Here is a 15,077-nt window from a genome sequence, read left to right on the forward strand (position 1 = left end):
CAGGTGTGCACCTCTTCAGCCTTCTCAGCTGTTGCCAGGCGGCTCTTGGGAGTGCTTGTACTGATTTAAACTCCCATCGCTGGTGGTGGAGGGTTTCTGTTTCCGCACAGCCTTGACAACAGTTGATGTTGGTAGACTTAAATTTTTGCCAGTCTAATGAATGTGCATTTCTCTGATGACTAGTAAGGTTGAGCACCTTTCATTGCCTGTTCATATCTTTGCCCATTTTTCTATTGCATTTTTTAGTCTTTTTGTTATAGAGTTTTATGGAGCTGTTTTTGTATACTCTGAATATTAATTTTTTTGCAAATATTGTCTCCTACTTTATGACATCTTTTTAAATGATTTTTTAAATGTAGAAATTTAAAATTTTGATACAGTTAAAATATTCGGTATTTTCCATTTATAATTTGTTTCCATCTTGAAAAATACATTTCTGCTCCAAAGTCATAAAGACTTTCTAAATTTTCTTCTGGGAAAATTTTGAGTTTATTTTTTGAATATGGTGTGAGGTAGTTATTTTACTTATTTTCCAAAAGGAAGGACACTTGTCCCTGGGCCATTTATTAAAGAGTGCATTTTAACTTGTCATTCCTTTTTAATCATATTGAGGTACCATATATGCTTGGGAATATTTCTGCTGTTTTTATTTTGTTTCATGTATGCATTTATTTATCTCTGCTCTAAATTTGTGCTATCTTAAAATACTATTAATTCAGCAAGTGTCTCGATATCTGGTAGGTGTAGTTCTTCCTCCTTTTTCTTTTTCAGAATAACCTTGGCTATTCTTAGGCCCTTACTATTTTTTTTTTTTAAGTTTTATTTATTTATTTGAGAGAGAGAGAGTGAGTGAGAGAGAGAAATTGAGAGCATGAGCCAGGGGAGGGGCAGAGAAGCAGACTCCCTGCTGAGCAGGGAGCCCACTGTGGGACTTGATCCCAGGACTCCAGGATCATGACCTGAACTGAAGGCAGACACTCAACCCACTGAGCCACCCAAACACCCTTAGGCCCTTACTCTTATTATAGATTAGATCTACTTATTATGGATTTTAAAATCAGTTTAAGCTCCCTAAAAAATTATAATGGGGTTTTGATTAGAGACACATTCAATTTATAGATTAAGTTGGGAAAAATATGACATCTTTATGAATTGGGTTTTTCTATCTATGAATATGGTGTATTTGTTTTGTTTATTCATGACTCATGTTTTTCAGTCATGTTTTGTAATAGTCTTCATAAAGCTTATATACCTTTCTTTTTTTTTTAAAGATTTTATTTGACAGAGAGAGACACAGCGAGAGAGGGAACACAAGCAGGGGGAGTGGGAGAGGGAGAAGCAGGCTTTCCGCTGAGCAGGGAGTCCGATTTGGGGCTCGATCCCAGGACCCTGGGATCATGACCTGAGCCGAAGGCAGACGCTTAACGACTGAATCACCAAGGTGCCCTGCTCATACACCTTTTTTTTTTTTTAAAAGATTTATTTATTTATTTTACAGAGGGAGAGAGTGCACCAGTGGGGAGAGGGTCAGAGGGAAAGGGAGAGAGAGAATCCCCAAGCAGACCTCCTGCTGAGTGCAGAGTCTGACAAGGAGGCCTGATCCCAGGACCCTGAGATCATGACCTGAGCTGAAACCAAGAGTCGGCCGTTTAACTGAGCCACCTAGGCGCCCCAAGCTCATACATCTTTTGCTAGATTTAATTTTAAGTACCTTTATGTGTTTGTTGCTGTTGTGAATTTTCTAAAATTACATTTTCTAATTAGTAATTGCTAGCATATAGGAATGCTATTGAGGTTTTCTGTTTTTTAATCCAACAATCTTTTTTTTTTTTTTTTAAAGATTTTTTATTTATTTTTTGAGAGAGAGAGACATAGCGAGAGAAGGAACACAAGCAGGGGGAGTGGGAGAGGGAGAAGCAGGCTCCCCGCGGAGCAGGGAGCCCGACGTGGGGCTCAATCCCAGGACTCTGGGATCATGATCTGAGCCGAAGGCAGACGCTTAACGACTGAGCCACCCAGGCACCCCTTAATCCAACAATCTTACTTACTTCTCTTATTTGTTCTGTTAGCTTGCAGATTCTTATGTTTTCTATGTAGATTGTTAACTGCAAATACTGGTTGTCTCTTTCAATCCCAATATTTCATGTTTTTTTTCTTGGTCTTTTGTACTGGCTAGAACTTCCCTGCCATAGTGACTAGAACTGGAGGTAGTGGGTGTTTTTGTCTTTTCTGATTTTATTTTTTAATTTTCTTAAACCTTTTTTTAAAAAAGATTTATTTATTCATTTAAGAGAGAGAGAGCACACACATATGTGTGAGCACAGGGTGGGGGGGTGGTGGTGGTGGGGTGGGGGTGAGGGGCAGAGGGAGAGGGAGAGAGAGAATCTTAAGCAGACTCCCTGCTGAGCTGAATGCGGAGCCCAATGTGGGGCTGGATCTCAGGACCATGAGATCATGACCTGAGCCGAAATTAAGAGTTGAATGCTTAACCAACTGACACCCAGGCGCCCCTGTCTTTCTGATTTTAAAGACAATGATATTGGTGTTCCATTAGTGATTACTCTTGGTTTTTGTGGAAATGCTTTTTTCTGGTTAATACAGTGCCCTTTCTGTTCCTAGTTTACTAAGAGTTGTTTTTTTTTTTTTTAATTGTGGATGGATATTAACATTTAAGGTTTTTTGTGTATCTGTTGAGATGATCATATGGTTTTGGACATTTAAGGTCCTAATATGATGAATTACATTAATATATTTTCAAATATTGAATAGTCATTTATTTCATTCTTGAGGTAAGCCCTACTTGGTTATGAAATACCAACTACCTGCTGAATTGTGTTTGCCAGTATTTATTTGGGGTTTTGCATCAACGTTCAAAAGTGAGATTGGTCTACATTTTCCTTTCTTGTACTGTTTTTGTCTGGTTTGAAATCAAAATTATAGTGGCTTTAAAAAATGAGTTTTTTAGCTTTCTTTTCTGTTCTTTGAAACAGTTTATGTAAGATAGGAGTATTATTCCTGAAGACTTAGTCAGTGTGTGACATTCTTGTGGGAAGTGTACTGGATATATTGATTAAAGCATTACCATTGTCTGGTAAGCACTGCAGCAGGTGTCCCTGAGATACGGAGTTTGTACCTACGTCACATGTACCTGCCGTAGACACGCTCTTCTGATGATCTTCCCTGGGTCACCCTCAGGTGACCTTCTGGCATTTGGAAAATAATCCGTCTCTTCTGGTATTCTTCTCTTATTCTGTACCCATGTAAATTTTTTTTTTATCTGCAGAACTTTTACATTTTTCTTTATTAGGCTTAATCTTATGAGTTTTGATTCATCGTTACAGCTAACTGAGGGGTTTTATTTTTTAATTTGTTTAAATAATTCGGAAACTATATTTTATTTGTCTTCAAATATGCTATTTTGAAATAATTATAGATTCACAGGCAGTGTAAACAATAGTGTGGCTAGGTCTTGTGTACCCTTCTCCCTGTTTCATCCCAGACTACATCTTAGGTGACTACAACACAGCATTACACCCAGGAGTCGGACACGAGTGCAGTGTGTGCAGTTCTGTACATTTAGCCCATGTCCTGTCATCATCCCTACAGTCAAGATACGGAACTGTCACATCACCACAACAATCTCTCCTGGACAGTCTCTTTACAGTTACACTCCCTTCCCCTCCCTCCCACCATTCCTAACCTTTGGCATCTACTGATCTGTTTCTATCTCTGTACCTTTGTTTTTTTTTGAGAATGTTTTATAACTGGAATCATACAGTATGTGTCCTTTTGAGATTGGCTTTTTACTTGGAATAATGCCTTTGAGATCCGTCAAAGTTGTTGCACGTATTGATAGATTGTATCTTTATCTGAGTAGTATTCCAGTGTATGGATGTACCACAGTTTGTTTAAACATTCATCTATGGAGGAACATCTTGGTTATTTCCACTTTTTAGCTATTACAAATAAAACTGCTATGAAAATTGTGTTGCAAAAAAAAATTATGTACAGGTTTTTGTGTGGACATAATTTTTCATTTCTCTAGATAAATGCTGTGTAGTGCAATTGCTGCATTGTATGGCAAGTTTATGTTTAGTATTATTAAGAAACTGCCAATGTATTTCCCATAGTGGCTGTATCATTTTGCATTTCCACCAGCTGTGTATGAGAGAGCCAGTTTCACTGCATCCTTGCCAGCATTTGGTATTGTCACAATTTTTTATTTTAGCTGTTCCCATAAGTATGTAGTGATATCTCATCATGGTCTTAATCTTCATCTCCCTAATGACCAGTGTTGTTGAACATCTTCACATGTGCTTATTTTCCATCTGAGTATCTTCTTCCCTTAAATGTCTCTTCATGTCTTTTGCTCATTTTCTAATTGGATTGCTTATAATTTTACTGTGAAGTTTTGAGAGATCTTTATATATACTAGATATGAGTCCTTTGTTGTATATGTGGTTTGCAAATAATTTCTCCCATTGTGTAGCTTCTCTTTCCATCTTCTTCCCAAGGTCTTCTGCAGAGCAAAAGGCTTAACTTTTGATACACCAGCTTTTGGATTCATTGGTTTTTCTCTGTTTTTCTGTTTTAAATTTTATTGATTTCTGCTCTTATCCATATTTCTTTCCTTTTTCTTGCTTTGGGTTTATTTTGCTCTTCTTTTTCTAGGTTCTTAATGTGCAAACTTAGATTATTGATTTGAGACTTTTTCTCTTTTCTGATGTAAGCATTTAGTGTTAAAATTTTCCCAGTTAGCACTGCTTTTGCTGTGTCCAACGCATTTTGATATTTTGTATTTTCATTTTCGTCCCGTTCATGTGGTTTTTAGTTTCCCTGAGATTTTCTCATTGACTCATTTAGAAGTATGTGGTTTAATTTCCAATTGTTTGAGGGATTTTCTTGTTACCTTTCTGTTATTGATTTTTGAGTTTATTCTGTTGTAGTCAGAAAGCACACTCTGTATGACTTTATTTTTTTATTATTTTTAAAAGATTTTATTTATTTATTTGACAGAGAGAGAGAGCATAAGCAGGGGGAGCAGCAGGCAGAGGGAAAGGGAGAAGCAGGGAGCCTGATGCTGGACTCGATCCCAGGACCCTGGGATCATGACCTGAGCCAAAGGCAGATGCTCAACCAACTGAGCCACCCAGGTGCCCCTGTACGACTTTAATTCTTGTAAAATTATTAAGGTTTCTTTTATGGCCCAGTATAAGGTTTATTTTGGTTCCATGGGCACTTGTAAACAGTGTATACTCTGTTCTCATTGGGTGGAGTGTTCTGTATATGTTGCTTAGTTCCCATAGGTTGATGGTATTGTTAAGTTTTTCTGTCCTTGTTCTATCAGTTGTTGAGAGGTATTGATGTCTACAGCTATAATTGTGGATTTGTCTGTTTCTCCTGTCTGTTTCTGTCTCACGTATTTTATATTTCCATTCTTTGTTACATGCACATTTAAGATTGCTGTGTCTTCTTGATGGACTGACCCTTTTTTTTTTTAATGTTCTTCTCTATCTTCTCTTTCTTTTTTTTTAATCTTCTCTTTCTTTACTATGAAGTTTACTTTTTCTGATCACAGTATAGCCACTCATACTTTCTTTGATTAACATTTGTGTGGATATCTTTTTCTGTTCTTCTACTTTCAACCTGCATATATTCTTACATTTGAAGAGACTTTTTTGTAGACAGCATAGAATGCAGTCAGGTTTTTTTATTTTTTATTTTTTTTAGCTTTTAAAGATTTTATTTATTTATTTGAGAGAGAGAGAATGAGAGAGAGAGCACATGAGAGGGGGGAGGGTCAGAGGGAGAAGCAGACTCCCTGCCAAGCAGGGAGTCTGATGCGGGACTCGATCCAGGGACTCCAGGATCATGACCTGAGCCGAAGGCAGTCGCTCAACCAACTGAGCCACCCAGGTGCCCCTGCAGTCAGGTTTTTTTAATCCACTCTGCCAATATCTGTCTTTTAATTGATATAGTTAGACCACTTATATTTATTGTAATTACTGATTAGTGCTTTTTCTGTTTGTTCTTTCTGTTTTTTGTTTCTTTGTTTTGTTTTACCTAAGTTTCTGGGGATTATTTGAACATTTTTAGAATTTTATTTTGATTTATGTATTGGTTTTTTTGAGTACATCTCTTTGTGTAGCTTTTTAAATGGTTGGCGTGGCTATTACATTAGCTATACATAACTTTTCTTGTTCTACTGGTGTCAACACCTTACTAGTCTGAGTGAAAGGTCCCTTTACCCTCCCACATTTCTAATATAATTGCCTCAAATATTTCTTCTACATACATTGAGAAGGACATCAGTGTTATAATTTTTGCTTTAACTGCCAAACATAATTTAGAAAAACTCAAGAGGAGAAGGAAAGTAATTATGCTTATTTTTGTTCTTTCCATTTTTCTTCCCTCCTGATGTTCCAAGATTCCTTTTATCATTTCCTCTGTTTAGAGAACTTTCTTGAGCCATACTTTTAGAGTAGGTATGCTAGTGACAAATTCTCTTAGCTTTTGTTTATCTAAGAATGTCTTGATTTGCTCTGCATTTTTGAGGGATATTTGGGCTGAATATAGAATTCTGAGTGGACAGTTCTCTCAGCACTTGAAAAATATGCCATTTCTTTCTGGGTGCCCTGATTTCTGATGAGAAATTTGATGGAGGCTTTCAGAATTTTTTCTTCGGTCTTCAGTTTTTAGAAGTTTGGCTGTAATGTGTCTTGGCATGGATTTTTTTGGTTTATCCTGTTTGGGGTTTGTTCAGTGTTGAATCTGTAGGCTTATTTCTTTTTTAGTCAAGTTTGGCAGATTTTTAGCCATTATTTCTTTGAATACTTTTCCAGTCCTACCTCCTTTCTCCCCTCCTTCTGGGACTTGGAATGCATGAATGTTAGTGCTTTTATTATATATCCTACGTGTCCCTAAGGCCCAGTTCATTTGCTCTTTAGTCTGTTTTCTTTGTTGTTCAGATTGGGTAGTTTCTATTGTTATATCTTCGAGATCAGTGATTCTTTCCTCTGTCCTTTTCTGCTGTTGAATTCATCCACTGAGATTTTTATTACAGGTATTGTGTTTTTTAGTTCCAAAATTTCCATGCAGTTTTGTCTCTGTGTTCTATCTTTGCTTTCAGTTTGTGTTTCTTTTTTTTTTTTTTAATTTGCGAGAGAGAGAATGAGAGAGAGCACGAGAGGGAGGAGGGTCAGGGGGAGAAGCAGACTCCCTGCTGAGCAGGGAGCCCAATGTGGGACTCGATCCCGGGACTCCAGGATCATGACCTGAGCCGAAGGCAGTCGCTTAACCAACTGAGCCACCCAGGTGCCCCAGTTTGTGTTTCTTTGCTGAGACTTTCTTGTATTTTCCATTGTTTCAAGTGTGTTTGTAATTGCTCATTGAGGCATTGTAAGATGGCTCCTAAAGTCTTGTTTAATAATTCTGTTATCTGTGTCTTCTTGGTGTTGGCATCTGTTGATTGTCTTTTCTCATTTCATTTGAGATGTTTCTGGTTCTCGCTATGGTGAGAGATTATTTTTATTGAAACCTGGACATTTTAAATATTATATTCTGAGATTCTGGATCTTGTTTAAATTTGATGTTTTAGCAGGTTACTTCTGATACCACTCCAGCAAGGGAAGGGGGATGCCCCTTGTTAATGCCATTTTGAGGTTGAAGTTCAGGGTTTCCTCTTGGCCTTTGTTGACACTCTGTTGGGGAGAACTCCATGTTACTGCTCATTGAGGGTGGGAGGTTCAGCTTCTGCACTAGGTCTCAGCAGGTGGTATATCCTGGCCAGGAGGGACAGGAGTGCCTTGTTACTGCTGGTGGTGGTTGAAGTCCTGACTTTCCACTAGGCCTCCTCTGATGAAACCGCAGCATTGGAAGCAGAGAAATGGATTGATTCTGCTGGGTGGGATGGAAGTCCAGCTTCCCCAGGAGGCGTCTGCGCTGTGGGGGAGGGGTGGTTTGACTGGAGTCAAGCAGGTATTGTTTAGAAGTTTTTTTTTTTATCTTTTCAGACTGCCCCTTTATCTTCTTTGGCTGGAGCTAGCAGGCTGTTCTGGAGACACCTTTTTTGTTTTGAGCTCATTGTGTTGCCAGCCTGCCCAGCACCTAGCATGAGCTGCATGAGACAAAAAGAAGGCCCAGAAAACTCACTGCTGTGTTGTTCCTGGGGCCCTGCAGTCCCCAGCTAGTCTGCCTGCTCTTCCCCTTTCAGCCTCTCCATTTCTTTCATGTAGAAAGTCCAGAGGTTCTGGCTGTGCGTAGTGAGAGCAACAGGAAAAATATGTTAACTACCCTTGCAGAAGCAAAAGCCCAAGTTTAATTAATTTTGTAGATAATATATTCATATGCCATGGAAGTTAAATGGTATAACAAGATACACAGTGAGAATTTCGTCTCCCACTTACTTCCCCTCTTAGATGACAGCTGTCATTGCTGGTTTCTTGTGTGTCCTTCCTGAGATACTCTGCACGTACCAGCGGTTTTCACGCACATGGTGGCATTTTGCCACATCCACTGCTCTGCGCCTTGTGTTTTTTCTAACACTGTATCTTAGTGATCCTTTTAGAGTCATATATGAAGACCTTTTTCATTCTTTTTTATGGCTTCATGATATTCCATTGCATGGAGATGCCTCCTCTGTGTAACCAGTTGGAATGTGTCAGTGTTGACTCTATTATCAGTTCTATTTATTGTCCTTTTCTTCTCACTGTCTTCCCTGCTTATCTCTGAGTCAGGGTCTGTTCTGTATGTTGTGGAGGGCCGGAGATCGCTGCTGGGGCCACAGGGATCCTTACTCTGTGATGAGTCACATAATCTGTGAATACTCGTGGATAGTCTTTGATAGCGACTCTCTTAGACACATTTCTCTGTCATGTTCAGAAGGACTGTTTGGACCACATCTTGCTTTTCAGAGGCATAAACAAAAGATCGTGAACATAAGCTCTATATACCTTTACTCTGTTTCATGGATTCAGTTGCTTCATGTATAATAATAGTTAATAATAGTTAAAAGAAGTATACTTTATGGTTTTAAAAAATGTTTTTCTTATTTCTAATGGCCACTAAAACATAGATCTACTGATTTGGGGCCAGAGTACTTTGATTACCTTTTTCGGGAGGGATAAGATTTACTTTGTTTTCATTTAGGGTTTGAGTGTGGTAGTGTCACCTCACTAAGTCTGGCATTTTTCCTCAAGGTGATGATTTTTCTTTTGGGTAATATATTGCCCCCAAATTTCTGGTAAACTTGAATGATGTCATGAATTGCTGAATCTTTTTGCCCTTGTCTCTTCACAATTTTTTATTTTGACTTGGCAGTTTAATTCTAAATTCATGCATAATTAAGTTTGATCTTGCCCAGAGGATAGAATCTGTCCCTTGTACTGGTACATCGTGTGAGGACTGGGAGATTTGCTGCGAGCCATCTTGCCGGGGGCCCTTCGCAGTACAGGACGTGCGCATCGGGTGATGCAGTGTGTCTGTCCGTGTGTGGCGTGGTCAGTTTCCAAAGGTGGTTTTATTTGTTTCTACAGATCGCCTCAGCCAGTTAGGGCCCACCAGACTTCTCTGCCCTCTCACCAGCCTCAGGGCTCTGGACATGCTCACTGCCTCCGACTTGGACACTCTCGCTAGGCTCTGTCCCCAGCATTTCCACACCACACCCGCTTCTTCAGTCCAGCAGAAATCCTGTCCCTTAGATTTGTGCCACCTTTTATAACTCGAAAGCTTTGAGTCTAAATGTGGCAGTGAGTTGGAGTGAGGAAAGGAGGTGGGCAGAGTGGTTTCTGTCCTGGACCTTTCCCTTTTCACCTCTTCCACCTGTTACTGCAAGAGACGCCTTTCTGAGAAGAAGGATTCAGTCACTTGTGAAGCTTTGTTGCGATTCTTCATTTGTAATAAATTGGGGATTTCACATAATCTACTTTAAAAATAATTGTATATGTTTACTAATTTGTTTTGGAATAAATTTGATGAAGATGAATTAATGGGAGCTCAGAGGGTGATCAAGGCTTAGGAATTTAAGTGGGAAATTGAATCTTTGCGAAGCTTCCACATTTCATTAGATGTTAAATTCTGGAGTGAAGTCCTATTTGATTATTTACTACTAAGTATACTCCCAAATACCAAGGTTAACCTCTTAAGGAAATAATGTATCATAAAGCCATTGATACTTTTATATAATACAGCTATTTGATTATTGTACTTATCTTTTCATGATGGATATTAGCCAGCAATCTCTTTATTTTTCCTTTTAATGAAGTCAGTTATTTTCCTATGATAAGATTAAAAATAAATATTTTAAATCTGATGCAGAGTTTTAGTGAAATGACTTAAGAGTGTATAGGTATTATTTTTCAGTTTACTCTTTTGTATCATATTTTTAACTTTGTCTACTTCTGTATTGTATTTTAAAATTTGGAACCTATTGATATATACTGTACTCCATGGGCATTTCCTTTACTATCTCGAGGGATTTTTCCAGATGAAATTGAGAGATTTAGTGATGTCATTTCTGTCCGATTAGCAGCAGATCAGCGAAGTTCCTTTGTGCCATTCTGAAAAGAACGCTGTGACAGAAAACTTGTTTCTGTATTTTATGTACTCATTGATAGTGCGTTTTCTGTGAACACCTCCACCCCCGATAAAACCCTAACACTGAAAATGTACTTGTACATACATGGGGATTATAGTGTCCTTTCTTGATCATTCAAATAAATGTGAATAGTGATGGAAATCTTTGTGTTTTTGTTTTTTTTAAGGTATTGCCATCAGAGAGTCGGCAAAGGTAGTTGATCAAGCCCAAAGGAGGGTGTTGAGGGGAGTCGATGACCTGGACTTTTTCATAGGGGATGAGGCCATAGATAAGCCCACGTATGCCACGAAGGTGAGCTCCTGAGGAATTTGCTTCTTTAAGTGTGTAGCCAAGAACGGAGCCGTAGAATGCATAATGCAAAATGGCAGATTATCTGGAAATTGTACTTACGAGTTAGGGGTCCATTTTTATTCTTATGTTTAAAAAGGTTTGCTGTTTTTGAGTGGGGTATTTCTGATGCGGGGAGTGAAGTGAATTTACAAAACTCTGGAAGGCACACCTGACATGGCAGCTCTGGGTTACACGCAAGAGCACAATCTGCTCCTGTGCAGTTGCAGGTTGACTGATTAACCCATCAGGTACGGGAAGTTACAGATGGATTAATGAAAAAAAAGGACTAAAATTAAGTAGACATTTGTTCTAGGAAAAAAAAAAACCCTCCAGATTAAATGGTATCATGGATTGTCTGCACTTTTCCATCTGTTACCCATTGTTAGGATGGTTCTCCGTACTTCGAAGTGGGTGCAGTAGAATATAAACAGTAGTGTAGCTTAATCTCTCTGCTAAAGTGCCTGTTGTTTCTTTCCGTGAATTCGCGTCAGTCCCCGTGCAGAAGGCCGGACTCTCCACCAACCCAGTCTGTCCTGGGCCGGCGTTGTGGGGCTCTTAGTCTTACTGCTGTGAACTGAAGCTTGATGTATTTTGGTTTCTCTTGCCATAGTGGCCAATAAGACATGGAATAATTGAAGACTGGGATCTTATGGAAAGGTTCATGGAACAAGTGATTTTTAAGTATCTTCGAGCTGAACCTGAGGATCATTACTTTTTAATGGTGAGTAACTGGAACTAAGGGGATTATATCCCTCAGAATTCCAAATTATGTAGATTTTTTTTTTTTTTTCAGATTACTTAGATTTTAAACTCAAGATACTCTTCTCTGGAGAGTTTTTAATTCTTGTTAAATCTGTTTGTATGAATTGGGGTGCTTTTTTGGCAAATAACAGAAAACTCAACAGAAATGTCCAAAATCAAAAGGGGCTCATTATCTCTCAGAAGAGGAAGGCCAGAGCTGGGCGGTTCCAGGGCTGGTTACCCTTGGGCTCTAGCGTGGCCTCTTGTGTTGATTCCCTGCAGGTCCCGGGGTGGCCACCCAAGCCCCTATACCACCTTTCGGTTTATACACTTTCAGAGGTAGAAGCGTTTTGTAAGAATGAAGTTCCCAGCAGATGTGTCCATCTGTTCCTGCCTGGCCTGGTCGCTAGCAAGGGGAATGGAATAACAGTAGACTAATCACATTTCTTCCCTGGGGCTGGGTGGGGGACTGTCTCTGATCACCTGGCCCCGGGACGGTAAGTACCTAAACAGGCCTCCCTCTGTAAGGAAGATGGAGGGAGGAATGCATCTGGGTAGGAAACCATCTGTGTACTTTGATGTCCTCCTGAAGTAACTTGATGACCATGATTTTTGCTTTATAGCAGAGGAAACCGAGTCAAAAGATTATTTTGCCAGGGTTTAAATCTTTTTTTTTTTTTTTTTTAGTTTATTGTTTATTTTTAAGTAATCTCTACACCCAGCATGGGGCTTGAACTCATGACCCCCGAGATCAAGTCTCATGCTCTTCCGACTGAGCCAGCCAGGCACCCCAGGGTTTAAATCTTATTATAAAATAAAACTGAGCTGAGTTATGGGCCCTGATTATGGTACTTAATTGATCTTGTTCAGATAAAATAAAACATTACAAAGATATGAGGAGAAATGTCTCTTGGTTATGGAATCTGTTCTAGTTGTTCTACTCAACATTATGTGTTTCCTTCCATGAAATGTTCTTTTTAAGTTAAAATTAATTACATGTTCACAACACTTGCTTTATAGAGAGCAATTGCATGTAACATAAGCTGCATATTAAAACGTACATAATTTAGCTTTGGATTTTTTCCACACAAGTATATTGTCAAATGGTCCCAGATCCAATTATATAATTCTTTCTAATGTTAAATATGGAGTGTTCTTCAGAATTATCTGACTTAAAATATGTTAACTATAAGACTATTATGGTAGTGGAATCTATATATTTAATGTCTATTAAAGCAAGTCCTTGAAAGTGCTCTGATCTCTCTGGCTGTGTCTTCACAGCTGGGAATTGCCAAGGATGGGTCCCCTGTTCTACAGGCCACTGTAGATTTTCTACGCTGTGTATCTACCGTGGTTTAGGTAAGGTACAGAGCCAGGAAACTGACAGTGTGTCTTTATAGCCAAAACAAATCGCAGGCTCCCACCTGTCACACTTGGCTTTTTTCCTCCTTTAGCACATCACATAACTACCTGTTGGGTAGGATTTTAGGAGCAGGCACCATGCCCAGCTGCTTCCTTCTGTCTTCTCCCGCTCGCTGGGCCCGGCGTTCTCCCCTTCTTTCCACACGCAGGGGGCCACCAGGACATGGCCACACAGGAAGTTTTTCCTGATGAAAGAAATTTTTATCTGATTTAGCTGGCACAAAACCACTTGCCAGGAAGGAATCAGAGGTGTTTGAATATGGAAAAGCTGAAGTCCATTGGCCAGAAAGGAGTATCTGTAATGAATGTTCAGAAAAAATCAAGTTTATTAAAGATAAGACAATATTATATTATTATACACATTGTGCTTTGAATCCTGCAAGTCCATTCATTGCAGGAGGTGCTCGAGGAAGTGGTGAGAATGGTAAATTTCTTTCAGGTTTATACCCTTAATCATCAGTTAATGGAACAGTTAAAGGGGAATAAAACAAGTATAGAGATTTATGGCCAAGTCAGAGAAGTTAATTGAAGACATTTACTGAACTGCTACATCAGATAAGAGCTTCTTGGTGTTAGAGTCTCAGAGGTCTAAATTATAGGTCCCTCGGTAGCTCACAAAATTGTTCTTCCTGACTTTGTGAGCAGACATCTGAACATACCAGGGTGAGGATGAGCTCATTACAGCTCATATCTTTCAAGAAGTTTCAGAGACTCCAGTCATATTGGTCATGTGGATTGAGCAGATAGCAAATGGGAATTGTACTCCTTTCAGTACTGAGTTGCCCAGCGTTCAAAATAGAATCATGTATTTTAAAGAATTGCAGTGCTCTTGAGTAGAAATTGAGTTATAACTTCAGAAGAGATTTGCAAATTTTTTGAATATGAATCAAGCAAGAACGAGCAAGCAGCGCATGCTGCTCAAGAAGGCCCGAGAATGAGGAGCTCCAGTGTCCAAGACCAGGGAGGATGGACATCCCAGCCCAAGGTGGGGTGGGGGGAGAGAGAGAGAGAGAGAGAGAGAATCTCCCATCCTCTGCCTTTTTGTTCTATTCTGGTCCCACGCACATTGGTGAGAACAGATCTCTTTACTCAGTCTACTGAATGCTAATCTCCTCCAGAAACAGCCTCACAACACACCCAGAAATAATGTTTAACCAGTTCTCTGGGCATCCCTTAGACAGGTCAAGTTGGCACATAAAATTAACTGTCGCACGTGGTATGTCCTGACTTGTGAGTGATGTAGACCCGCTCTGTGCAATGCTGTAGCCACCAGCCTGGGCAGAGCTGGACATCCTCGGGCTCACTAAGTCAGTTCCCACCGGCCCCATGCTTCCCCGATTCCAGTATACTGTCCTCTCCTCTCCCACTCTCCTTCCTTGAGGATTTATATTTTTAAAAAGGTTTCTTTATTGCTGTTATAGAGGCATATGGGAGTGGAGCAATATTAGGTACATGTGTTCATTTTGCTATCTTTATCCAGAAATATGGATTGATTTTTATGGTCCTGATTAATTATTCATTTCTGAATTAATACCAGATGATACTTTACCATTGTTATGAACAAAAATGTTTATGTTGCTTGCATTCTTATGATATTTTAATCATATGCTTTAGTATTTAAAAAAATAAAAACTCAATACTTACACTTTAGGTCTTGTTATACATAATGGTTTGGGAAAGTTTTATTTAAATTGATCTGTGTTCACTTTGGGAGCACACACACCAATGTGGGAATGATACAGAGAAGATTAGCATGGCTCCTGCACAAGGATGACATGCAAATTTGTGGAGTGTTCCACATTTAAAAATACATAAATAAATAAATTGGATCTCCTAAAGGAACAGCTACCGGCAGGAGGTGTAGAAGAAATGGAGGATTGAGGAAGAAATGGATTTATGATTGTGTTTCTCAGAACCTTTGAGGATATTGCCCTTAATAATGCTGAATTCGATTCAGGAACCAGGAGAACCTAATTATAATATAAACGTT

General features: G+C 39.2%; 1 protein-coding gene and 1 non-coding gene across 8 annotated transcripts in view; both read left to right on the forward strand.

Annotated features, from left to right (window-relative positions):
• The window catches only part of ACTR3B (actin related protein 3B), an 88,979-nt gene that overhangs the window by 22,211 nt on the left and 51,691 nt on the right, over positions 1–15,077 (forward strand). For 6 of the 7 annotated variants that reach the window (XM_078059774.1, XM_078059773.1, XM_078059771.1 and 3 more), the window contains 2 exons: positions 10,761–10,885; positions 11,535–11,645. In XM_078059774.1, coding sequence (XP_077915900.1) covers positions 10,761–10,885; positions 11,535–11,645 — 236 coding nt within the window. Of the gene's footprint in view, positions 1–10,760; positions 10,886–11,534; positions 11,646–15,077 lie in introns of those variants that run through there. The other variant, XM_078059775.1, reaches the window with a different exon arrangement.
• LOC118520853 (U6 spliceosomal RNA) lies at positions 14,786–14,892 on the forward strand. Its single transcript, XR_004909867.1, has one exon. It is a non-coding gene; the product is annotated as a U6 spliceosomal RNA (small nuclear RNA).

Source organism: Halichoerus grypus, chromosome 12 (assembly GCF_964656455.1).
Source record: "Halichoerus grypus chromosome 12, mHalGry1.hap1.1, whole genome shotgun sequence".
In the NCBI taxonomy this organism is placed as follows: Eukaryota; Metazoa; Chordata; class Mammalia; order Carnivora; family Phocidae; genus Halichoerus; species Halichoerus grypus.